This window comes from Stegostoma tigrinum, chromosome 12, assembly GCF_030684315.1.
Source record: "Stegostoma tigrinum isolate sSteTig4 chromosome 12, sSteTig4.hap1, whole genome shotgun sequence".
NCBI lineage: Eukaryota > Metazoa > Chordata > Chondrichthyes > Orectolobiformes > Stegostomatidae > Stegostoma > Stegostoma tigrinum.
In genome coordinates, this window is record NC_081365.1 from 17,150,727 (window position 1) to 17,177,648 (window position 26,922).

Below are 26,922 nucleotides of genomic sequence, written 5' to 3' on the forward strand. Positions count from 1 at the left end.
CACAGGCTCACCATGGTCAGGGTGAAGTAATATACCATTAGGCCATTAACTAATCCAGTCTCATTACATATTGCCAACTCTAAAATCGCCTGCTTGCAACCAGAATTTGTTGTTCTAGGAGGCAGTCCCTTATATACTCTATGAACTCATCCTCCAAGCTACTCGTACCAATTTGATTCATCTAATCTACACGAAGAATAAAATCTCCCAGGTTACTAAAATGTGTTTTTACACATCTAATTTCTTCCTGATATATACTTCATTCAACAGTGTAGCTCCTGTGAGCAAGGCTATAAACTGAACACACTAACGACTCCCTTTATTTGCTATTTCATACCTCTACCTGAACTGATCTGACTTTTTAATAAAGCTGGCTAGAGTAATGAAGAAATTTATAGAGAAAGAAAGGAAAGAGGCACTGGTGGAAGGGAGGTTAACGCTTTTACAGTATATTGCAGACTTGGCATCCCAAATTGGGCCAGGAATGGAAATCAATCCCATTCTGATTTAATCCTTTCACTTCAACCAGCATAGACTTTGATCTTCCGAACAATTCATTCGATTTTCAAAAACTTGGCTTCCATCAGTTCAATCAAATGTTTACGCTATCTGTCAGTTAAATTCTTACTTCAGCTGTAAAAATTGATTTGAAACCTAATAAGCAATAGCCCTTCTATTTATACATGCAGACCTAAAGGTTTTGAAGCACTTCTCACAATTAATTGTATTAAATGGGTTATCTAAACTATATCAGCACTATTCCCATTCAAAGCAACAAGACCAAGGAGTACTCATTGAAGGTATATTCCACCGTGCTAAATAAGGCATGCCTCAAGCAGATCTAACAACTCAAAACTGGGCATCCATGAGGTGCTGTGGATGATCAACAGTGACAGAATTGTACTCCAACAAAATTTACAATCTCATGGCTCAGTATGAGACTATCATCAAATTGGGCATGCCAAGAGTGTTATCTAAAAATGACGTGTCACCCAGTGAACGTATAAATCAGGCTGCTTGTATGCCAAACAGTGAAGGCAGTGTACTATATACAAGACTAAGCTATCCTACAACCAACAGGTCAGATCCAAGCTCTGCAGTGCTGCCTCATTCATTCATGGACAGAGGTGGACAATAAAATGAGGAGGTGAAGGAGGAGGCTCTACCCAACAATATGGAAAATTGTCCAACTATGTCATGTCCAGACAAACCAGGACAAATTTAACCGGGACAAATATGGCCCAATTGCTCTGCCGTTGATCATCAGCAAAAGGACATCAATAGTGTTATTAAGCACAACCTGGAAATGAGTGTCCAGCTCACTGACACTCAGTTTGGGTTTCACTGGAGCAACTCAGCACATCTCACATCTCTACCCAGCCTTGCAATTAATTTATATTCATATAACCAATGAATTCCTTCGAAGAAACCATAATTCAGTCTGTCTCCACTACACTCTGACCTGCAGTATGTTCCAGCCCCTAGCTATTCACATGTATTAAAACATTTAGTTTTTTTCAAGTATTTCATGTATAAGGATGTCACTGGCTCGGTTGTTATCCATCCTCAAGTGCACTGGAGAAGGCGGTAGTGAGATGCCTTCTTGAACCACTGCAGCCCTTGCAGTCCAAGGGGTAGCCACAGTGTCACTAGGAAGATGATTCCAAGATTTTGACCCAGTGACGGTAGTGGAATGGTGATATTGCTCCAAATTAGAATGGTATGTGGCTTGGAGGGGAACTTGCAGATGGTGGTACCTCTATGCATTTTCTGCCCTTGTTGGTCACAGATTTGGAAGGTGCTTTGAAGGAGTCTTGCTGATTGAGCGCAGTGCATCTTGTACTGCTGCCACTGTGCACCGGTGGTAAAAGGAAGTGAATATTGCAGGTGTTAGATAATGTCCAAGCTACTTTGTCCTGATGGTGTGAAGATTCTTGAGCCTTATTGAAGTTGAACAAATCCTGGCTTGTGCCTTATAGACAATGGGAAACCACTCAGGATACAAGAATTGAGCTATTAGCAGCAGAAGCACCTGCCTTTGATCTGTTCTTGCAACCACAGTATTTATATGGCTGGTCTACTTCAGTTACTGATCAATGTTAATCCTATTGCTATTGATCAACAATGTTGTTGATTTATTGAGTAGGAATGTCATAATGCTAAAGTCACTTAACAAGTAATCCAAAATCCGCACTAATGTTCTGGAGTCAAGGCTTCAAACTGCACCACTATAGATAATGAAATGTGAATCTGATTTTTAAAAATGCTGGCCTAATGGTGACCATGTGATCACTTTTGATAGTTGCAAAGAAAAACCCATTTAGTTTATGAATGCCTTTTAGGAAAGGAAATCTTTTGTCCTTACATGGTTTGGCCAACATGTGGCTCCAGACCTATAGTAATACCGTTGATGTTTAAGTAACTTCTGAAATGTCCCAGCAAGTCACTCAGTTCAAGAGCAATTAGGGATAAGCAACAAATGCTGGTTGGGCCAATGATGCCCACATCCCATGAGCTATTGGGAAGAAGCAAGCAATAGTAATGCCATTGAACATTAAGTTTTTTAGGGTACATATACCAAAACTTAGTTTCCTGTTATTTTCCCAAAAGTCAGACAAATTGAATTGAAACTCAGAGTAGCCTGAAGCAATGCCCGTCAAATTTGTTCGTTCTTCATGTTAGATCTTTGTAAGGTTGGGACACTAATGTTAATGAAATTCATTGTGCTCACCTTCAAGGTATAAATATTTTCTATCCTGGACTGTGAGTCTGCCTGAATAGTTGCAGGAGCAGCTGATCAAGAAACAAATACAACAAGCAACATAAAATTAGATGACGTTACTTTGCATTCAAAATCAATGTAAATAAACTGCATTTTATTCACCACATAAGTTAGTTCAAAAATATACTTTGACTGTCATTGAGCATGTCAGCATCCATTAATTTTTATGGACAGTTTTTTTCTAAGCCTTTTCTTCCTATGATCTGTTTCTATCTAGCATTATGTAGAGAGTGGAGAAATGTTAGACTTGAGCAAATGATAGCTCTGAAAGCAGACTGTTTGTCTGTGGGGCCAATTCCAATAAAATTGAAAGAAATCTTGGAACCAGATAATGGTGCAACACAGAAGGAGATCATTTGGCTTCTGAACTCAACATCAGTGCTTTCAAACAGAAATCATTTAGTATTGCACATGGGGAGGCAACGGTACTGTTTCCTAGACTGTTAATTCAGAAATTCTGCTTATGCTGTGGCTGCCCAGGTTTAAATCTTGCCCTGGCAGGCTGTAGCATTTGAATCCCGAAAAAAGAAAACCTGGAATTAGGAGTTGAATGACCATGAATTGATATAAAACAAAAGAACTGTGGATGCTGTAAATCAGGAGCAAAAGCAAAGTTGCTGGAAAAGTCCAGCAGGTCTGGCAGCATCTGTGAATAAAAGGGCAGAGTTGTGAGTTCCGAGGAAGGGTCACTGGACCCGAAATGTTAAATCAGTTTTTCTCCTTCACAGATGCTGCCAGACCTGCTGAGCTTTTCCAGCCACTTTGTTTTTGTTTTTCCTAACCATGAATTGATTATTGGGAAAGCCCATGTGGTTTACTAACGTCCTTTCAGAAAGGAAACTGCCGTCTTTATGCCTGGTCTCCAGACCCACAGTAATGTAGGTGATTCTCAACTGCCCACTGGGGCAATTAGGGATGGGCAGTAAATGTTGGCCCAGCGCACATGCCCAGATCAATGAATTTAACAAAAAAGCTTTTTGTCCCATGACCCTGCAATCTTCCTTCCTATTAGTTTTATTACTTTTCTCTACAGTGGAATGTACATACATTACCCTATCAGACTGGGAATTCCAAATCCTACCCAATTGCCACGTTAAAAAAGAGTTTTGTCCTTACATGAACATAGTCTGTCCTCTGCTAATTACAAGGATGAAGTTCCTATAGCCTAACTCTCTCATCACACAGAGAGAGAAAGAGAGAGGGAGATGACAGGTGATGGTCTAACCTAAAGGTCACCATACCTCAGGTGAGGGGAGAATAAAGAAAGAGATTCTTTCATGGTGACTCAACCAATGTGGGATCTGAACCCGTGCTGTTGGCATCACCCAATATTGCAAAGCAGCCAACCAATTCGAGCTAACCCATTTCATCCATTGGAAATGGTCTCACTGGGCTGAATTTTCCCAACCACTGAATGATGTGGGCAATGATATATTGCTTGGGAAAGAACAAAAAAGCAACTCTTCAGATGCCAAGGCAAGCAGAGCAGTTTTCCACTTGAGATTTGGACAGCAAGATGAGGAGCGAGAAGACTGTTTGCACCCATTAACATCTCACCATTACTTACCCTCACCTCATCCTTATGCATTTTAGTGTTCCGTCACACAGTAGACAGAAACAAGATGGTGACAGTTCTCAACATGAAAGGCACAGCAAGTACCCGGTGGCTCTGCTTTAAAGCTGAACTTTGGAGTGTAGTGAAGAAGATTATCTCATAGTTCTGCGAGACCTTGATCAATTGGGCCAATGGGCAGAGAAATGGCAATTGGACTTTAATGTGAGGTGTTACATTTGGTAATGCAAACCAGGACAGGACTTATACAGCTAATGGTAAAGCCTTGGGGCATGTTGCCAAACTAAGAGACCTAGGGGTACGGATGCACAGTCCCTTGGAAGTAGAGTTGCAGATAGACATGATAGTGAAAAAGGCATTCGCTTTGCTTGCCTTCACTGGTCAGTACACTGAATATAGGAGTTGGGAGGTCATGTTGCAGCTGCACAGGACATTGGTGATGCCACTTGCTATAGGAAGGATGTTGTGAAGCTTGAAAAGGTTTAGAAAATATTTATAAGGATGTTGCCGAGATAGGAAGGATTGAACAGTAGAGAGAGGATGAATAGGCTGGGATTTTATCCCTGGGGCATCAGAGGCTGAGTGGTGACCTTATAGAGGTTTCCAAAATCATGAGGGGGCATGGATAGGGTGAATAGCCAAGGTTTTTTTTAACCTATGATAGGGGAGTCCAAAACTAGATGGCATAAGTTGAAGGTGAAAGGGGAAAGATTTAAAAGAGGTGTGTGGGGTACATTTTTATGCAGAGTGTGGTACGTGTGGAATGAGTTGCCAGAAGACATAGTAGAGGCTGGTACAATTACAACATTTAAAAGGCATCTCAAAGAGGTACATGAAAAGAAGGGTTTAGAGGGATATGGGCCAAATGCTGGCAAATTGGGATTAGGTTAACTTAAGATATTTGGTTGGTGAGTTGCACTGAAGGGTCTGTTTCCATACTGTTCTTGTGTATTAGTGTATGGTCGTCGAAGTGGATTTTAACTTCTTTCTCAAATACTGTTTCTACAAGCCTTCCCACACTGGCACTAAACTGACTGGCCTGTAATTTCTAGATTTATTATTCTCCACTTTCTTGAATTTTGCTCATCTCCTTTCCTGATCTTCCAATGCTTTGACACCAGGCATTTATCTACTGAGAATCAGAAGCTCTTGGCCAGGATCCTGCAATTTCTGTTCTGCCTTCCTTTAGTAAGCTTGAATGGATCCTATCCAGACTTACTTATTTCATTCTGTCTGCCTCTCTCATACCTCCTCTTATTTTTGTCGCCATTATTCAGGTATGCATCTTGTTTACCATAATTTAGATAAACTTCCATGCAAATTACTCATGTCAAATTTCAATCATGCTTGCTACCTCCAGCAGTACATCTCCATGTTAGTTTCTAAATGGCTCCATCAGTCCCTTGACTGGTAATTGGCCTTTGAACTGCCTTTACTTTCTCTTTTGCAGCAGTATAAATTGCTACAGCAGAAGAAGAGGCCATTCAACCCATTATGAATTGCTGGTGTTCAAAGACCTCCAACTATTCCCATTGCCCTGTTCTTTCCCCGCTGAGAATTCTCAGAAAGTCTCCTTTGACAGTGTGATTCAACCTACATCATTTAACCTGCCTGCCACCTTTTCATGCCATGCATTCTGTAAAAATCAAACCATAAAACAAATTCTCATGCTTTGATAGTCACGTGGTTACCAACCTTCTTCCAATGGAAACAGCTTCACCCTATCTAGAGGCATAGAGCCATAGAGATGTCAAGCACAGATGCAGATCATTCTGTCTAACTCGTCCATGCCAACCAAATATCGTAAATAGATCTAGTCCCATTTGCTGGTATTTGGCCCAAATTCCTCAAAACCCTTCCTATTCATATATCCATCCAGATGCCTTTAAATGCCTCCACCACTTCTTCTAGCAGCACATTCAAACATGCACCACTTTCTGTGTGAAAATGTTGCCCCTTACGTCCCTTTTAAATATTTCTCCTCCCACCTTAAACTAATGTGCTCTAGTTTTGGACTCCCCCACTCCAGGGAAAAAACATTGTCTATTTATCCTATCCATGCCTTTCATGATTTTATAAACCTCAGTCTCCGGCACTCCAGGGAAAATAGCCCCAGTCTGTTCAACCTCAATGACAGCTCAAACTCCCCAATCCTGGCATCATCCTTGTAAATCTTTTCCGAACCCTTTCAAGTTTCACAACATCCTTCATATAGCTTTGCTCTATCAAAACCTCTCATGCTTGTCAATATCTGTACTAAGTCCTTTTTAACCTCTGCTCTTCAGAGAACATGCCTACCCTTCTCTATCTTCCCACTGCACCGCAGCAACTCACCAAGGCTCCTTCGATAGCATCTTTCACACTCATGACTACTTCCATCCAGAAGGACAAGGGCAGCAGATACATGGGAATCTCAAACTCCTATAAGTTACCCTCCAAGGCACTCACTGTCATGACATGGACCTAAATTACCATTACTATACTGATACTAGATCAAGAAAATATAACTGCCTTCAGAACTTGACTGCAGGTCACCCCAACACTGTAGCAATTCAAGAAGCCAGCTCCCCACCACATTCTCAAGGGCATTTAGGGATAGGTCATAAACGCTAGCCCAGTCCATCAAGCCCACATCTCACAAATAAGTAATGAATGAAGAGTTAGTCTAATTTCCTTGCTTTTTCCTTTTATATTGCACCATTTTTCTTTTGTGTTATTATTGTCTATTTTCCAACTTGTTGATCCTTTGCCTATTTCCTAATTTGTTGATCCTTTGCCTCCTTAACATTTACTAAATGAAAAGCTGTATTTTCCCCATCATTAAGCTCCTTCTGCTGGATACAAGAGGATCATTTTTTAAATACTCTTTCACTCAGTTTACAGTGTCAACCCGTCCTGAGTGAAGAGGTGACACCCAATCTTTTGCCCTGCAAATTTTTTTAAGTGATTTGGATATCAGTACAAATTTATCTCAAAATATTTACCTAAATTAAAGTTTGCCGAGAAGACTGATTTAGGGGCATGTAAAGTCTCTAAGACAAGTTTGCTCAATGATGTCAACAGATTTGTTAATACAGAGAGATGTGCATTTCATCACCTACCAGAAGGGAAGATTAAATCATCCACGCTTTCAGAAGACATTCCGAAATTTTCCAGCCCAGAGCTTTTCTCATCAACTACAGTTTTCTCAAGAGTTTTCCTCTTTGATATTTTTCTAAGAGTGACAAAAAGAGGAGCAGGGTCAAAATGGAATTTGTACAAATGTAAAATCTGATCTAGAAAATTATACGTAGGCTGTTAAATGGCTGAGAGTGAGTAACAGGATTGTTTATTTCTCAATAGTGCAACAGGGCAAATAAGCTCTGATCAAAATGACAATGACCAAATGCATTTAAGCACAGGGGGAAGAATTTTTACAAAACACTAGAAGCAGGAATAAAACAGGGCCCATCCCACTATTTATGCAATTAATTCATTGCACAGTTATATAAGGGATCTGGGATTAACATCAGCTGCATACGTGATGATGATACATTAATTATATCTGAGTCAACAGAGTTAGAATGGAGCAGAAGATCTGGGTTAATAAAATGTGGGGCTGGATGAACACAGCAGGCCAAGCAGCATCTCAGGAGCACAAAAGCTGACGTTTCGGGCCTAGACCCTTCATCAGAGAGGGGGATGGGGGGAGGGAACTGGAACAAATACGGAGAGAGGGGGAGGCGGACCGAAGATGGAGAGTAAAGAAGATAGGTGGAGAGGGTGTAGGTGGGGAGGTAGGGAGGGGATAGGTCAGTCCAGGGAAGACGGACAGGTCAAGGAGGTGGGATGAGGTTAGTAGGTAGCTGGGGGTGCGGCTTGGGGTGGGAGGAAGGGATGGGTGAGAGGAAGAACCGGTTAGGGAGGCAGAGACAGGTTGGACTGGTTTTGGGATGCAGTGGGTGGGGGGGAAGAGCTGGGCTGGTTGTGTGGTGCAGTGGGGGGAGGGGATGAACTGGGCTGGTTTAGGGATGCAGTGGGGGAAGGGGAGATTTTGAAACCACACAACCAGCCCAGCTCTTCCCCCCCACCCACTGCATCCCAAAACCAGTCCAACCTGTCTCTGCCTCCCTAACCGGTTCTTCCTCTCACCCATCCCTTCCTCCCACCCCAAGCCGCACCCCCAGCTACCTACTAACCTCATCCCACCTCCTTGACCTGTCCGTCTTCCCTGGACTGACCTATCCCCTCCCTACCTCCCCACCTACACCCTCTCCACCTATCTTCTTTACTCTCCATCTTCGGTCCGCCTCCCCCTCTCTCCCTATTTATTCCAGTTCCCTCCCCCCATCCCCCTCTCTGATGAAGGGTCTAGGCCCGAAACGTCAGCTTTTGTGCTCCTGAGATGCTGCTTGGCCTGCTGTGTTCATCCAGCCCCACATTTTATTATCTTGGAATCTCCAGCATCTGCAGTTCCCATTATCTCAGAAGATCTGGGTTTCTTATTTACACAGATCAAGCTACAAACTAATGGTTCTTGCAGAAAGTACTTTGGATTTAAGCAGTAGACGTTTGAATGACTAAACAGTGTGAAACAGAATCCAACTTCAGGACAAAGCAGTAACTTTCGTATTCAACGCATAGAGGTGAGGCCAACTGGCCTGGTGAATGAACAAAGGGGCCTGTGCCTGTATAACCTGATAACCCTTCAGCTGTTAATTAACAAGAATCTATCTGCCTCTGCCTTAAAAAAACATGCATTAGACTCTGCTTTCATCTTTCTTAGAAAGAAAACTCCAATGACTAATGATCGTCTGAGAGAAAAATATTTGCTTCATCTCTAAATAGGCGATACTTAATTTGTGAACTATCCATGGCCCCTTGTTTTAGTCTCCCCAGAAGTGGTGACGTTTTTCTATGCTGACTTTAACAGAAATGGGTGGGAATGCGAGTGACTAAAGATGACACAAAGAGTCTGCAGAGGGACATGGGCAGCGAGTAGGCAAAAACTTGGAAGATGCTGAAAAATGTGAGATCATCACATTTGGCATGGAGAATAGAGGTGGTGCATTTAGCAGGAAGTATTGAAAGCAAATGGAACACTGGCATGTATCTCGAAGAGAATGGGTTATAAAAAATGAGGTAGTCTTGCTAAAACCATATAAGGCACGAGAGAGCAACTAGAAGACTGCAAGCAAAATTTTGGTTCCCTTATCTAAGGAAAGATATACTGGCATTGGTGGCTGTGATGGAATTGTTCACGAGGCTGAGTACAGATTTGCAGGATCTAGAGCCAAAACATCAGCTTTCCTGCTCCTCTGATGCTGCTTGGTCTGCTGTGTTCATCCAGCTCTACACCTTGTTATCACAGATATGCAGTGATTGTCTTCTGGAGAGAGGCTGAGTAAGTTAGACCTGTACTCACTGGAGTTTGGAGAATGAGAGACATCCTTATTGAAGTATAAAAGATTCTCAGGGGACTTGACAGTGTAGGTGTGGAAAGGTCGTTTTCTTTTGTGGGAGACTCTTGCAACCAGAGGGCATAATCTTAGACAGAATTTAAGACAGAAATGAGAAGGAATCGAAGGAATTATTTACAATAATGGGTTATAAAGGCCGGGTCATTAAGTTTATTCAAGGCTGAGGTCGGCAGATTTTTAATCAGCAATGGTTGTCTATCACCAGCTTGGCTATGACTGCCCTACCTCGGATTAAATCTGGTCTGCACCATTCAGTATAACACTGGGCAATCTGGAATATGACACATTTTCCATTTGCACAACATTCTAAAAGATCCTATCGCTGATGTTTACCTTATTTCATCTTGATAACTTGATTCTAGGAGGAAAAGAAAAGTACAGCTGTAATTTTAAAATTGTCAATTATTTAATTAAAAGTACTTTGAAGATAACAAAAGAATTTCTCAGGTAGCTCTTGCTGTTTTCTCAATTGGAATGTTCTTTCTAATGCAAGTTGATATCTTAGCTGGGTCTTTGTGCACCTATATCTTTGTGTGTTAAGCTGGAGGAGCAGGAATTTATTTTGTGTCACACATAGATGAAAAGCCAAAGCAGACAGTTCAAGTCATGATTGAAGCTGAATGGATGTGGTAAGTCATAACCTCACGCTTAGAAGATTGCAGATTTGCATTCTAAAAACCTCTAATAACTGAATTAAAGAAAATAGTAAGGAGCTTCGCTGCTTTAAAGGCAATATGCTGGCATTGAAGATAATGTAATTAATTTAAAGGGCCAAAGTAATAACTTCAAATAAATCTCTGAGGATGTGCAGTGGACTGAACGCACTGCAGTGATTTTATTTCAATTAATTTTGGTCCAACTTAGGTGACAAACTGACCACTGATTAGTTTTCTTTGGCACACTTTGGCCCACAGTATAGTACTTGATTATTGATGAGAAAAGAGGCACTCTTACAGTCATCAGAACTGAATTGCAAGAATACGAAATCTTAAATGGAATAACAATTCTTGCACTTCTGTCCTGATGAAGCATAAAATGAAAAACTTTGACTGCATGGCACTTTTTCAACAGTAATCTATATTTAACTTGTTTATGTGGATGGCATGAACACACGGCGAATTCCTGAAAAGTAATGAATAGCATTTGCAAATGCAAGAAGTAAACTTTCTAGTTGTTTGTAGAGGTATCATTTGGGGGCTATTTTTCAAATGGTTCTCAGTGGCCTACTCAAGATCATTGCATTCCTACGTCCCTTTTCTGTCTCCCTTTAAACTGCAGAATTTAGTTTCTTTGTGGTAAAGCTTTTAGTGCACCCTTTCTACTTGAAATAAATCAAACATCAAAAGCCTTGAGAGCAAAGACAAAATCAGATATAGTTACTGAAGTCAGGATTACCTGCAATACATTAAATTCTGCAACAATCAGATGATGAATTTTAGGGACAAGAATGTCCTACTTGTATGAAAATTATGATTATACAACATCAAACCAGTATCCACTTTTACCTTGTATAGATCATAGAATCCCCGCAGTGTGGAAACAGGCCCTTCAGCCCAAGCAGTCCACACATATTCAGGGCATCCCACCCAGGTCCATCCCGCCATAAGCCATCTAATCTACACATCCCTGAACACTACAGGCAATTTAGCATGACCAATCCACCTAGCCTGTACATCTTTGGATTGCAAGAGGAAACCGGAGCAAACGCACGCGGACACAGGGAGAATGTGCAAACTCCACACGGTTGCCTGAGGATGGAATTGAACCCAAGTCCCTGGTGCTGTGAGGCAACAGTGCCAACCAAGGTGCCACGGTGCTGCCCAAAGATTGGATTCAAATCCCATTATTTGCCGTGGTGGGATTCAAGCCGAAGGTCCTCAAATATTACCTGGGTCTTGAAATTAACAGTCCAGAGATAATACCACCAGGCCATCACCTCCTCCTTGTGCATTACGAATTTAATGTAATACATGGTAACCAAAGAACAAGTACAATAAAACAAATTGCAAGCATATATAATATCTATCACCACTGAAAGGGTGTATGTAAAAAAGGCACTGACCAGAGTGTTTATTCCGTTTCATGCAGAAAGCAATCACAATGGCGAGTATTATAAGCAGGAGGACCACAGCGATAGGCACCACGATAGCAACAATTAACCAGGTCTGATCTTGATTGACTGTAGAGTCAAACACTTCAAGGAATTATTTAGTAGCTGATAACCTGAGCACACAATCATTCTTCATAATATACATTACATGGACTAATGATAGACAAGTGACAAGGAACTACAAGGTTTGAAGTCAAGGTCATGTCTTACAGTGAAAATCTCGACCCCCCGCGGGGTCTCTCGATACCGCAATCAGTCAATGAGCACTAGCAATCAGTCTGGCTAGACAAGACTTTACTCTTTATTTCTTCACACAGCCCGGTACAGATCATCCGGAAAACACAGAAATTAAGCACTTCCGTATTCCTCGGAGGAGCTGCACACACAACTTAATACAAAGACATTTTTATATTTTTCTTAAAGCAGGGTACATGGCGTGATTGCATAGTGTATTCAAACTATTACCAATCAATACATGATATTGCTTCATTGACACTTAGTTAATCCAGTAACATTAACTGGTAAACAACTTATGTCACAACACGTGGGTTACTTTTTATCTCGCTACAAAGCACCACAACATTTGCAACCAAAGGTCAGTTAGAACGGTTAGTGCTGCATTATCTTATCATTACTGCATTATTTATGCAGCTCTAGCAGAATTTACAGTTCCCAGGCTAGGAGTCATTTTGTTGTGCTAACTTGTACTGAGAAGCCATCTTGTGCCTGTATCCAAGTTTCAGATTCTCAACAGCACCAGAATGAAGTTGACATTGAAATCAAATTCTCTCTCTTTCTCACCTGAAATGTAAATTGTTTTTTGGCCTTTTTCTGATATAATTGTCACAAAACATTACATTTATGAACCTCCAGTGAAGTTCTGGTGTTATGTCCCGCTTTCTATTTATGTGTTTAGGTTTCCTTGGGTTGGTGATGTCATTTCCTGTGTTGATGTCATTTCGTGTTCTTTTTCTCAGAGGGTGGTAGATGGGCTCCAAATCAATGTGTTTGTTGATGGAGTTCTGGTTGGAATGCCATGCTTCCAAGAATTCTCATGCATGTCTCTATTTGGCTTGTCCAAGTATGGATGTGTTGTCCCAATCAAAGTGGTGTCCTTCCTCATCTGTATGTAAGGATACGAGTGATAGTGGGTCATGTCGTTTTGTGGCTAGTTGATGTTCATGTATCCTGGTGGCTAGCTTTCTGCCAGTTTGTTCAATGTAGTGTTTGTCACAGTTCTTGCAAGGTATTTTGTAGATGACATTCGCTTTGCTTGTTGTCTGTATAGGGTCTTTTAAGTTCATTAGCTGCTGTTTTAGTGCGTTGGTGGGTTTGTGGGCTACCCTGATGCCAAGAGGTCTAAGTAGTCTGGCAGTCATTTCTGAGATGCCTTTGATGTAGAGGAGAGTGGTTATGGTTTCTGGCATGTTTTGTCTGTTTGTTTGGGTTTGTTGCTGAGAAATCGGTGGACTGTGTTCATTGGGTACCCGTTCTTTGGTGTTCAGGAATTCTTGGGTGGAGAAGAACCTTCTACTAGATGTTTTCGTCTTTGGTGTAGTTCCTTGGCTAATCTGTACGTTGGTGTTCCAGGCAGCGAGACTATGGGTCTGAGGGGGGCTCGTTTTTTGTGAATTTTGGGTAGTCCGTAGAAGCATGGTGTGTTGGATCCAACTGGTTTCACTTTTTGGAAGTCTCTCTTGTTTAATTCTCCAGATTTTTGAAGTTGTTTGAGTAAGTTTCCTTACTCAAGGAGACCATTAAAGACACCAAGATAGAAGAGGATGAAATAATGGTCTCCTTTGCCGTAACAGCCCTGTTCACATCCATCAACATCAACCTGGCCAAAGAAACACTGACTACACTATTAGAAGAACAGAAGACACATACACCAGAAACCACCAACCTCATCAGCAAGGACAACATCATCAAGCTAGTGGACCTATGTCTTACCACCCACTTCACTTTTAATAACAAAACCTACAGACAAACCAACGGTACACCCATGGGATCTCCGATATCAGGGTTCTTAGCAGAGGCAGTAATGCAGAGACTCGAACAAACAGCTCTGCCAATCATCCAACCCACAATTTGGGTCCGCTACATGGATGACACCTTTGACATCACTAAACAAAACAAATTAGAGGAAACCTTCAAGACCATCAATAATACCCTGACTGGCATAAAATTCACAAAAGAGGAGGAAAGCAACAACAAACTGCCATTCCTAGATGTCACAGTAGAGCGAACAGCCAATGGGGAACTTCAAACCAGCGTCTACAGGAAAACAGCACATACGGACCAAATACTGAAGTACAGGAGCAACCATCCCAACACCCACAAACGAAGCTGCATTAGAACATTATTCCAACGAGCCACCACACACTTCAGCACAAAGGAACTATGAAGAGCAGAAGAAAATCACCTATACAGCGTATTCAAAAAGAACGGGTACCCAATGAACACAGTCCACCGATTTCTCAGCAACAAACCCAAACAAACAGACAAAACATGCCCAGAAACCATAAACATTCTCCCCTACATCAAAGACATCTCGGAAATGACTGCCAGACTACTCAGGCCTCTTGGCATCAGGGTAGCCCACAAACCCACCAACACACTGAAACAGCAGCTATGAACTTAAAAGACCCTATACAGACAACAAGCAAAGCGAACGTCATCTACAAAATACCTTGCAAGAACTGTGACAAACACTACATTGAACAAACAGGCAGAAAGCTAGCCACCAGGATACATGAACATCAACTAGCCACAAAAAGACATGACCCACTATCACTAGTATCCGTACATACAGATGAGGAAGGACACCACTTTGATTGGGACAACACATCCATCCTAGGACAAGCCAAATAGAGACACGCACGAGAATTCTTGGAAGCATGGCATTCCAACCGGAACTCCATCAACAAACACATTGATTTGGAGCCCATCTACCACCCTCTGAGAAAAAGAACAGGAAATGACATCACTGATGCAGGAAATGACATCACCAACCCAAGGAAACCTAAACACATAAATAGAAAGCGGGACATAACACCAGCACTTCATCGGAGGCTCACTGATGATGTTACCTTGAATGGTGATGAAACGTCTGAAAACTAACCTTCCAGCTCAGCAAGCAAACTCACATCTAGAACCTCAACCTGAGCTACAAATCTTCTCAAAACCCGCTATTACATTTATGACATTAGTCTCTCAGAACAATGTTGTGCAATATCTTTGTGGCATTGGGGCAGCCATAATTTAAAGAGATTTGCAAGAACGTCACAAGCATCAATGTATGAGCCATGACTCCATTCGTAATACTTTCATCTCTGAGTTCAAAAGTATGTAGGTTCAAGCAAAAACCATACTGGTACTTCAGTACAGTTTTGCAGGACTGCTGACCTGTCACAGATGCTGTCCAAATGCTTTCTCAGATGGATATTGAAGATCCCACACAATGTACTCCAATCCTCAACCAACAGCGCAAACACAAATCAACTAGTCATGATCATATTACTGTTCAAAAGACAATAGGTGCAGGAGTAGGCCATTCAGCCCTTCGAGCCAGCACCACCATTCATTATGATCATGGCTGATCATCCACAATCAGTATCCTGTTCCTGCCTTATCCCCATAACCCTTGATTCCACTATCTTTAAGAGCTCTATCCATCATGCAGCTGTGTACGAATTAGTTGCCATATTTTCTACATTGCAACAGTGACTACACTTCACAAAAGTGTTCAGCTGTGAGGTGATTTCAGATGTCTTGTGGTTGTGAAGGCTGCTTTTGCACAGTAAAAAGGAGCAGGAGCAGGCCATTTGGCCCTTCAAACTTGCTCCACCATTCAAAATGATCATGGCTGATCATCCAACTCAGTTCCTGTATTTTGCCCCTTTCATCATTTTAGCTCTAAAAATATTCAATATTTTGGCCTCAACTCGTTTCCATGGCAGAGAATTCACTCAACCCACCTTTCTGTGAGTGAAGAAATTCCAATTTATCTCTAGCCTGAATTGCCTACCTGTATGTGCAAACTGTGATTCTTGGTTCCAGACTCCCTGGTTGTTGGAAACATGCTTCCTGCATTTATCTTCTTTTGCCCTGTCAGAATCTTATCAGTGTTAATGACATCCACATCCCCCCCACCTCCGATACTACTAAATCCTTGTGAATATAGTCCTAAACAATCCACTCTCTCTTTATATGTCAGCCCTGCTATCCCAGCGATCTGTCACAGTACCCCAGGAATGGTCTTACTAAGGCCCTACACAATGGCAGCAAGATATCCCTGCCCCTGAATTCGAAAACCTGCCTAGTGACTCCTGGTGAGAAAATCCACATATATACTCGGCTTAATTCAAATTGTGACAGATCAGTAACTCACTGTAAAAGTATAAAGTGTTATATTTACCTGGTTTCACGGTGATGTAAAGTGAAGCATTCTTAGGCTGAGGAAGTGCTTTTATTGCAGCCAGACATGTAACTTCAGCCTCTGCACTAAGGGTGAGATTTAAAGTGCTGACGACTGTATAGAGATGTCCTGAAGGTGGAGACTTGATGGTGGTGTATCTCTCTGAATGTACAGTTGTTTGGTTTATTGTCCAGGTGATAGTTGGCTCAGGATTCCATCCTTCTGCCTTACAGATGACGTCTGTGCTGCGGTTTGTCACCACAGATGAAATCTTGCTCTCAAAAAATAACGTTCCTTCAACTGTGGCATGATAACAGAGGAGGTTTAGTTTCATACAGCGTTTAACCAAACATAAATTTTTCTAAACGATCTAGAATTTATATTCCCAAATTAGCTTAAGTGCTTTACTTATCTTTCACTATAACTCCTTTGCTATTGAAACTTTTTCCATTCCTTCCTTACACATAGAGTAGTGTATTTTCCATTCCTTCTTCATGGGATATGGCTATCACACATAAAGCCAGTATTTATTAACCATTCATAACTAAATGGTGGCAGGTTTTGAATTTAAAACACTGATGATCTTTGGATACAACTGACATCTAAATGTTATCGTTTTGATGTTAGTTAAGTGCTAACCACATGGATGTCAGACTCAAGTCACATAAAGGCCCAGGCAGGATGTCATTCCCTAAAGGCCTTTACTGATCCAGTTACGTTGTTGGAACAATTCAACAGCTTTGTGGTCACTTTCTTCGATATCAGAATTTTGCCTCCTGACTTTCTGTCAAGTTATTAACCTGCCATGGTGACTTGTGGGATCATATTGTCTGCATAGCTATTGGACGTTTAGTCCATTAGCATAATCCCTACAAGATTTTACTTTGAACTAACATGCCGACAGCGCGCTGCTCAAACTGCTCTGAAAACAGGTCTTCCCAAATTGGTGTGACAAACAAACACACAACAAGAAACAAGAGTAGGCCACTCAGAACTCAAATAAAGTCATGAGCTGATCTAATTTTAAGCTTAACTTTACATTCCTATATATCCCTAATAATCTTTCACCCCTTGATAATCAAACATCTGCCTCATTGGTGTCATTAAACACAGAAGATCAAGGCTGTGGCCCTATTAAAGTGCGATTGGATTAAGACTTCTTGAAGCAAAGTGTCTGTCCTAATTTAGGTCTGCTGCTGATTTATTCTGTTCTGTAAAACGGCATCGCTGCAGTGCAGTGAGGTAATAGGGTCAATGGAGATTTGCTGTTGACAGAAAATGTCAATACAGCTCACAGGACAATAGGTTACTCTTTTAAAACAGCAGTATTTAAAAAATGTCAAGTTAGGATACCAAATAAACATCTTCTCAGATGAATGAAACAAAGTAAAAATACCTCTAATTGATATCTCTTTATATCTTTAATCAAATCTTTTGCCAATTTGTCCTGATATTTCCTTATGTGGCTTGATGTTAAACTTTGATTGATGATACTCTTGGGTGACCATGAAGCTGGTTCAGTAATGTCCTTTAGGGAAGTGTCATGTGCTGTTTTATTATGCTGTTGTTAATTCCAGAGTGAAATATAATTAGGTGCCCTCTTGGGTAATGGGGTTGAGAATGTAGGAGGGTGTGGGAGCGGAAATTATTCAGAATTGACATAAACAGGGTGGAAATGTTCTGCATGCACCTGAAATGTGTGAAGGACTATATCATAAAAGCAGAGACTACTATAAAAGTGGAGAACCAAACAGGGATGGAGGCTCCCTTTACTTCTGTCATTGTGGAGTATGATAGCTAGAGTGGTGCATTTTGTTTGATGGTTCAGGTAATCTTCAGACTCCTCTATCTCAATTCCCACATTTTTCATTTGCTCCACACCTTGAAGACTTTATTAGACAGGTCGTAGAATACAAGTGCAATGAAGTCTTGTTACAACCTTATAAATCATTGGTTCGACTACAGATGGAATACGATGTGCAGTTCTGGTCACCACACTATCGGAAGCATGTGATTGCATTAGAGAGGGTCAGAGGAGATTCACCAGGATGTTGAAAAGTCTCAGCTATGAGAGAGACAGGATAGGCTAGGTTTGTTTTCCCCAGAGCAGAGGAGGCTGAGGGGGGAATCTGTTTGAGGTATAAAATGTTATGAGTGGCATTGACAGAGTTGATCATGAGAGACTCTTCCCTTTGGCAGACATATCTAACACCAGACGGCATAAGTTTAAGGTGTAAAGCAAATGATTTAGAGGGGATCTGGCAAAATATTCTTCACTCAGAGGGTGGTAGAAATATAAAACATGCTGCGTGAGAGGGTAGTGGAGGCAAGTACTCTCACAAAATTCAAGCTGCATCTGTACGAATAATTAAAACACCAGGGCATCGTCAGCTATGGACCAAGTGCAGATAAATGTGATCGGTGTAGTTTGGTGCAATTTCGTCAGATTAGACATTAGGGGCTGAAGAGTTTGTTTCTATGCTGTATGACTCTACGTCTATCACTTTGATCTTATTGGATAGACAATAGACAATAGGTGCAGGCGTAGGCCATTCGGCCCTTCGAGCCAGCACCACCATTCGTTATGATCATGGCTGATCATCCACAATCAGTATCCTGTTCCTGCCTTATCCCCATAACCCTTGATTCCACTATCTTTAAGAGCTCTATCTATCTCTTTCTTGAAAGTATCCAGAGACTTGGCCTCCACTGCTTTCTGGGGCAGAGCATTCCATATATCCACCACTCTCTGGGTGAAGAAGTTTTTCCTCAACTCTGTTCTAAATGGCCTAGCTCTTATTTTTAAACTGTGTCCTCTGGTTCTGGACTCCCCCATCAACAGAAACATGCTTCCTGCCTCCAGAGTGTCCAATCCCTTAATAATCTTATATGTCTCAATCAGATCCCCTCTCATCCTCCTAAACTCAAGTGTATACAAGCCCAGTCGCTCCAATCTTTCAACATATGATAGTCCCGCCATTCTGGGAATTGACCTCGTGAACCTACGCTGCACTCCCTCCATAGCAAGAATGTCCTTCCTTAAATTTGGAGACCAAAACTGCACACAATACTCCAGGTGCGGTCTCACCAGGGCCCTGTACAGCTGCAGAAGGACCTCTTTGCTCCTAAACTCATTTCCTCTTGTTAATGAAGGCCAGCATGCCATTAGCCTTCTTCACTGCCTGCTGTACTTGCATGCTTGCTTTCATTGATTAATGTACAAGAACACCCAGATCTCGTTGTCCTTCCCCCTTTACCTAACTTGACTCCATTGAGATAGTAATCTGCCTTCCTGTTCTTGCCAGCAAAGTGTATAACCACACATTTATCCACATTAAACTGCATCTGCCATGCATCCATCCACTCACCTAGCCTGTCCAAATCACTCTGTATTCTCATAACATCTTCCTCACATTTCACCCTGCCACCCAGCTTTGTGTCATCAGCAAATTTGCTAATATTACTTTTAATGCCTTCAGCTATATCATTAATATATATTGTAAATGGCTGCGGTCCCAGCACCGAACCTTGTGGAACCCCACTGGTCACTGCCTGCCATTCCGAAAGGGACGCGTTTATCACTACTCTTTGCTTCCTGTCAGCCAGCCAATTTTCAGTCCAAGCCAGTATTTTGCCCCCAATACCATGTGCCCTAATTTTGCTCACTAATCTCCTATGTGGGACTTTATCAAAGGCTTTCTGAAAGTCCCGGTATACTACATCCACTGGCTCTCCCTTGTCCATCTTCACAGTTACATCCTCAAAAAATTCCAGAAGATTAGTCAAGCACGATTTCCCCTTCATAAATCCATGCTGACTCTGACCTATCCTGTTACTGCTATCCAAATGATTCGTAATTTCATCTTTTATAATTGACTCCAGCATCTTTCCCACCTCTGACGTCAGGCTAACTGGTCTATAATTCCCTGCTTTCTCTCTCCCTCCTTTCTTGAAAAGTGGGACAACATTAGCCACCCTCCAATCCACAGGAACTGATCCTGAATCTATAGAACATTGGAAAATAATTACCAATGCGTCTACGATTTCTAGACCCACCTCCTTAAGTACCCTGGGATGCAGACCATCAGGTCCTGGGGACTTATCAGCCTTCAGACCTAACAATCTATCCAACACCATTTCCTGCCTAATATAATTTCCCTTCAGTTCATCCATTACCCTAGGTCTTTCAGCCACTATAACATCTGGGAGATTGCTTGTGTCTTCCCTAGTGAAGACAGATCCAAAGTACGTATTCAATTCTTCCGCCATTTCCTCGTTCCCCATAATAAATTCACCCGTTTCTGACTTCAAGGGCCCAATTTTAGTCTTAAGCATTTTTTTTTCTTTTCACATACCTAAAGAAGCTTTTACTATCCTCTTTTATATTTTTGGCCAGTTTTCCTTCATAGCTCATTTTTCTGCACGTATTGCCTTTTTAGTTATCCGCTGTTGCTCTTTAAAACTTCCCCAGTCCTTCGGCTTCCCTCTCATCTTTGCTATGTTATACTTCTTCTTTTTTATCTTTATACAGTTCTTAACTTCCCTCGTCAGCCACGGCCGCCCCCGCCTCCCCTTAGGATCTTTCTTCCTCTTTGGTATGAACTGATCCTGCACCTTCTGATTGTATCCAGAAATACCTGCCATTGTTGTTCCACTGCCATCCCTCATAGGGTATTGTGCCACTGAACTTTGGCCAGCCCCTCCCTCATAGCTCCATAGTCCCCTTTGTTCAACTGCAATGCTGACACTTCCGATTCTCCCTTCTCCCTCTCAAATTGCAGATTAAAACTTATCATATTATGGTCACTACCTCCTAATGGCTCCTTTACTTCAAGGATGGAAAAGTGTTGCTATTAACTGAAAGAAATCATTGGGAAATGCATCTATAAGGACATTGCATACTTGTGATTTGTCACTGTCATGTGACTTCTGTTGGAAGTGCTACCCATTCAGAGAGAGAAATCAGGAAACCTACACATGAGATACAGAATCACATGTGAGCCCTGTAATGGCCATGTCAAAATGGAGCCAGTCATATGAACCCAAACCCAGTGCTAACGTTCCATCCTCCCCTTGATCCTTTTGGGCACAACCATCCTTGGTTTCCATCCACCAACTCCATTATTTGGTGTAACATAAGTTCCTGGCTAAAATAAGATTGGGCAGAGGATGATAAAGCAAAAAGGATCAAAGTTGTCTTCGAAATTATTAAATAAAAGCAGAAAATGCCAGCAATATTCGGCAGGTCTGCTAGCATCTGTGAAAAGAGAATGAGCAGGCTTGTTCAACGACTGATTCCTTTTTAAATTGGTCAGCATCACCCCCCGTGCTCCATTATCACTGGCCCTGGCATTATAACTCCGAACCGCTTTGTCACGTTTCTCTCCCTTCTTGCCTCAAGGTCCAGCACATAGGATTGCAGGATTGTTGTATTGCCAGCAGTGGCCAGGACTACACAGCCAATTAGGTTAGCCAGCCATTCTCTGAGATGGTCACGATTGAGGGGGTAAGTGTTAAGTGATTGTGTGATTGTTTCCCTTTAACTTCTTGGACCAACAGAAAGGGACCCACCGTCCCTTATCTTGTTCACCTAGAAAGTGAGAAGTTATCAGGTTTTCATCAGATTCAAGGCTGGCAAAGAAGGGGGAGTAAAAAGGCGTGTTCTGTTATAGTGTGAAAGGCATCTGTAATAAAATTATGTCAGCGATGATGGTGCAATGTAACTTTTGTGTAAGTGCTTCAAGGCCCTCGAGCAACCTTTGAATGATATCACAGAGTTGCAACTTCACTGAGTGCAAATAGCACATTCTAGAACATTCTGGATGACTCACATAAGAGCATGAACATGAATGCGGAAAGATGATAGATTAATCTTTACCCAATGCAGGTCTAAGTCAGAGCCTGGAATATCTACATTACGATGTACAATAGTATTTCATGTTAATGTTTAAGAACTGGGTTACTTTGAAGTCCGAGCCTGAAGTCAGTTCTTAACTTTGCTTTCTCCTGAACCAGTATGTCTCGAACCACATAATAAAAGAATAGCATGAAGTGATAATCTCACAATCCGAGAACAGTGAAGGAGGCCATTCAGCCCATCATACCTATGCAATTCCTGAAATGAGCTAACCATTAATATAGAAGATACAGCCTTGTCCCCAAACTTTGCACAATATTTGCTTTTCAAGTCTATATCCATTCTCTTTCAGAAGTTAATATTGAATCGACTCACCCCTCACCACCCCCCCCATTCTTGCTGGGTTTCAAATCACAACAACAAACACTGTGTAAAAAGTAAATCATGTAATTAGTATTTTGTCAATCATATTTAATTTGTTGCCTCAATGACCATCCACAATCTTGAATCTCTCCATCAAACCTTCTTTCAACCTTCTCTGCTCTATGGAGAACAATCCCAGCTTCCCTTCTCTCTCCACATAACAGATCCTCATTTTTAATGGCAGCATTGTACTGACCTTGCACAAACAAATTTGCCTGTTGACTCCCATCAGTCTGGAGACTGCACTTCACGGTTGCATTGTTTTGCAATGTCACTGCTGAGATGATAAGTTCTGAAGTAAATGTTTGTGAAGTCGTGTAATTGCGCTGTCCAAACTGAGGGCTTGTGATTATTGGTCGTTCTGGTGTTACAGTAAGGACAGGTGCGTCATTCATTATCCAGATAAGAATAGCCCAAGGTAAGGACACTGTGCAGTTGAATGCAGCATCAGAGTCAACCAAAACATAAGCATCTTTTGGACCATCTTCGATTTTAGTCGGCAAACACAACCCTAAAAGGGAAATAGGTTTACATTAGATTAAAATATCCTACAGCACTGCAACAAACTGTGCCTTCAAGAAAAATGCAATTAGTAACATGAAGCCTCTTCGCCTTCAAGTGCTACACATTAGCATTTTTAAAATATATATTTGTATCAAACAGCCCAATAATTTTATTACACATCTCTAGAATAGGTAGGATTTGAGCCCTGGCTTTCTGTCTCAGAGATAGGGACACTACACAAGTCCTAGCCCTGACATTAATTTTTTTAATATCACCTTGTTTTTCCTAATCAACTTGTTTGGAAATGTTTTATGTATTTCTGGAGCAGGCAGGATTTGAACCCAGGTCTCCTCACCCAGGGGTAGGAATACTATCACTGCACCACAAGAGGGCCCCCAGTCTTAGACCATAAGACCATAAGACATAGGAGTGGAAGTAAGGCCATTCGGCCCATCAAGCCCACTCTGCCATTTAAATCATGACTGATGGGCATTTCAACTCCACTTCCCTGCACTCTCCCTGTAGTCCTTGATTCCTTCTGAGATCAAGAATTTGTCGATCTCTGCTTTGAAGGCATCCAATGTCCCGACCTCCACTGCACTTCGTGGCAATGAATTCCACAAGTCCACCACTCTCTGGCTAAAGAAATGTCATCTCATTTCAGTTTTAAATTTACCCCCTCTAATTTTAAGGCTGTGCCCACGGGTCCTAGTCTCCCCACCTAACGGAAACAACTTCTTAGCGTCCACCCCTTCTAAACCATACATTATCTTGTAAATTTCTATTAGATGTCCCCTCAACCTTCTAAACTCTAATGAATACAATCCCAGGATCCTTAGCCGTTCATCATACGTTAAACCTACCATTCCAGGGATCATCTGTATGAATCTCCGCTGGACATGCTCCAGGGTTAGTATGTCCTTCCTGAGGTGTGGGGCCCAAAATTGGACACAGTATTCTAAATGGGGCCTAACTAGAGCCTTATAAAGCCTCAGAAGCACATCGCTGATTCTATATTCTTGTATATATTAAAGTCTTGATATTAATGCTAGACTCATGAATTTGTAACACCTGGATTCAGAATGATAAAGACTCTCAATGGGATGTGAGCCGGAGCAGGAGCCTCCCCTGTGATGCAGCATGGTCTAGGGTCACTGAGAAAGTTGTTTTTAAAACAAAACTGTCTCACAGTGGATTAGAAATACAGCTGTGGACAATTTTCATGAGGTGCAGTAAAGTCAAGAAACTACTTTTTAAGACTTCAATGCCTACATCACTTGAATGAAACTCATCAATTTTTGTGGTTAAGAATCATATTCTTCCTCTTTCCTTAGGTCTGCAACACCATCAGGTAAGAATGGTCTGATATCATAAATCTATAATCCCTGGGTATTACATTGATGTAATCAAAGCTTACTTCATGCAACGCCCTTATGGCCAATATTTATAATCTGTTATCCCAGCGATGTAGACAGGTGAGAGGCAAGAGAGGAGTGGTAAGAGGTGAAAGGTTAATGAGAAAACTATTGTAAGTAACTCAGTACTCAGGGAGAGTGGTGGGTGGTGGGATGTACATGGATGTTCTGCTCATTGGTCATCCCACAATGGATTTCTACTAGTAATACTAGTGTTCCTACTAGTAATAGCCACACATCTAGTGCCTGCTAATTATTTTAGGTGGCTCTGCATCGAAAGTCTGCTTGAATGCATCTGGAGGCAGTACCATGAAATCTTTACAGCTTAGCATCTCCATGAAAGTGTTGACATATGATGAAAGGGAATCAGTTGGACCTCAGGAACAGAGTTTTCCCTTTTGCAGATAAAGTTTTTGAGTGAGTTTCATGGCACCCGGTCCTACCTTAGCCTAAAAAAACATTTTCTGCTCTTCACCTCATTATTTATGCAACTGGGCTTTTGCCTGTTCTTCATGGGGTGTCACCTAGTGAGCAAGACAGAAGCACTCCCCCCTGGTGTGGCCTTCCGGTGTACAAGCCTTTGTGTGTGTTGTCTCACAGTCAGTGTGTCAGTTAAGGACATCCTCGTGATATGATCACTGTCATAGTATGAGATGTGAGGAACAGTCAGAAAAACTCACTGAATTCATCAGCATTGCTTCCCCAATTAAATCCAAGAGGAGGAAGCTTATGGGCTAGGAGAAAGACCAAACTTTCTTTTATTCATTTGTGGGATGTGGGTGCCGCTGGCTGGCCAGCATTTCTTGCCCATCCCTAGTTGCCCTTGAGAAGGTGGTGGTGAGCTGCCTTTTTAAACCACTGCAGTCCTCCTGCTGTGAGTTGACCCACAATGCTATTAGGGAGGGAATTCCAGGATTTTGACCCAGCGACGGTGAAGGAGCAGCGAAACATTTCCAAGTCAGGTTGGTGAGTGACTTGGAGGGCATCTTGGAGGTGGTGGTGTTCCCATATATCTGCTCCCCTTGTCCTTCTAGATGGAAGTGGTTGTGGGTTTGGAAGGTGCTGTCTGAGGATATTTGGTGAATTTCGGCAGTGCATCTTGTAGATAGTATACATTGCTGCTACTGAGCGTTGGTGGTGGAGGGAGTGGATGCTTGTAGATGTGGTACCAATCAAAAGGGCTGCTTTGTCCTGGATGGTGTCAAGCTTCTTGTGTGTTGTTGGGGCTGCACTCATCCAGGCAAGTGGGGAGTATTCCATCACACTCCTGACTTGAACCTTGTAGATGGTGGACAGGCTTTGGGGAATCAGGAGGTAAGTTACTCGCCACAGTATCCCTAGCTTCTGGCCTGCTCTTGTAGCCGCTCTGTTAATGTGATGAGTCCAGTTGTGTTTCTGGTCAATGGTAACCCCCAGGGTGTTGACAATGGGGGATTCAGTGATGGTAACACTATTGAATGTCCAGGGATGGTGGTTAAATTGTCTCTTATTGGTGGTGGTCACAGCCTGCCATTTGTGTGGTGCAAATGTCACTTGCCACTTGTCAGCCCATTACTTGACTCATTACTTGAGGATGGACACAAATAGGAAACCATAGTGTCAGTCTAACAGCAAGTACATGCTTTAGGTGCAGCCAATCCTATTACTACAGACAGCAAAGTGCAATAATTCAAAAAAAATTGTAATTGGCATTATTTATCACACACACCCAAAACCTTCCAGCTTTTATTAATATCCATGAAGCACATGGCACCAAGTATTAGTTACAAAGGCCAAACCAGACCCCAGGACAAAACACAGGTGACTGACAAAATAAGATAATACCACAGCACTGGAAGCAAGGCAAGTGTTAAGATGGTGTATAAAAGCATACATTTTCATGATATTCAGGGTCAACCTTATGAAAGGTAAATTTCTGGAGATGATCAAGCTTTCCATATTATTAACCTCACTCACCGTGTTGATGGTACAAGGTAATCAGAAACTATTTACAACCATTACTATCATACGTTCCCAAAAGGCAGGCCAACGCACATTAAAAAACAAAATGAACATGGGAGCTGATGTTAACATATCACCATAACACATCCTGAAAGACATGTACCTCATCAAGTGGCATTTCATGCTACAACCTGCAAGTGACTGTGTCACATTGAATCACCAATTCCATGCACTGGCAGAATCAGACTGCAGTGCCAATACACAAAGCTCAGTTTTGTAAGCGTTTTAAGAGTCATTATCCAGGGATGGGGCCTGACAATTCTGGAAAAGTTCCTGAGAACACTTGATAATTTTGACCATGCAGGGATGTACTTAGTATATCATGACAAGTCATTTTCAAGGACAAACTGATCCTAATACCAAAGCATTGTGCCAAGATAT

At 41.8% G+C, this 26,922-nt stretch overlaps 1 protein-coding gene across 3 annotated transcripts in view; it reads right to left on the reverse strand.

The window, feature by feature from the left end:
- The window catches only part of LOC125457116 (immunoglobulin superfamily member 5-like), a 67,606-nt gene that overhangs the window by 31,476 nt on the left and 9,208 nt on the right, over window positions 1-26,922 (reverse strand). For 2 of the 3 annotated variants that reach the window (XM_048540855.2, XM_048540856.2), the window contains 6 exons: window positions 22,818-23,132; window positions 16,342-16,641; window positions 11,877-12,008; window positions 10,148-10,172; window positions 7,457-7,569; window positions 2,732-2,793 (listed from right to left, as the gene is read on the reverse strand). In XM_048540855.2, the coding sequence (XP_048396812.1) occupies window positions 2,732-2,793; window positions 7,457-7,569; window positions 10,148-10,172; window positions 11,877-12,008; window positions 16,342-16,641; window positions 22,818-23,132 (947 nt within the window). The remainder of the gene's footprint in view (window positions 1-2,731; window positions 2,794-7,456; window positions 7,570-10,147; window positions 10,173-11,876; window positions 12,009-16,341; window positions 16,642-22,817; window positions 23,133-26,922) is intronic. The other variant, XM_048540857.2, reaches the window with a different exon arrangement.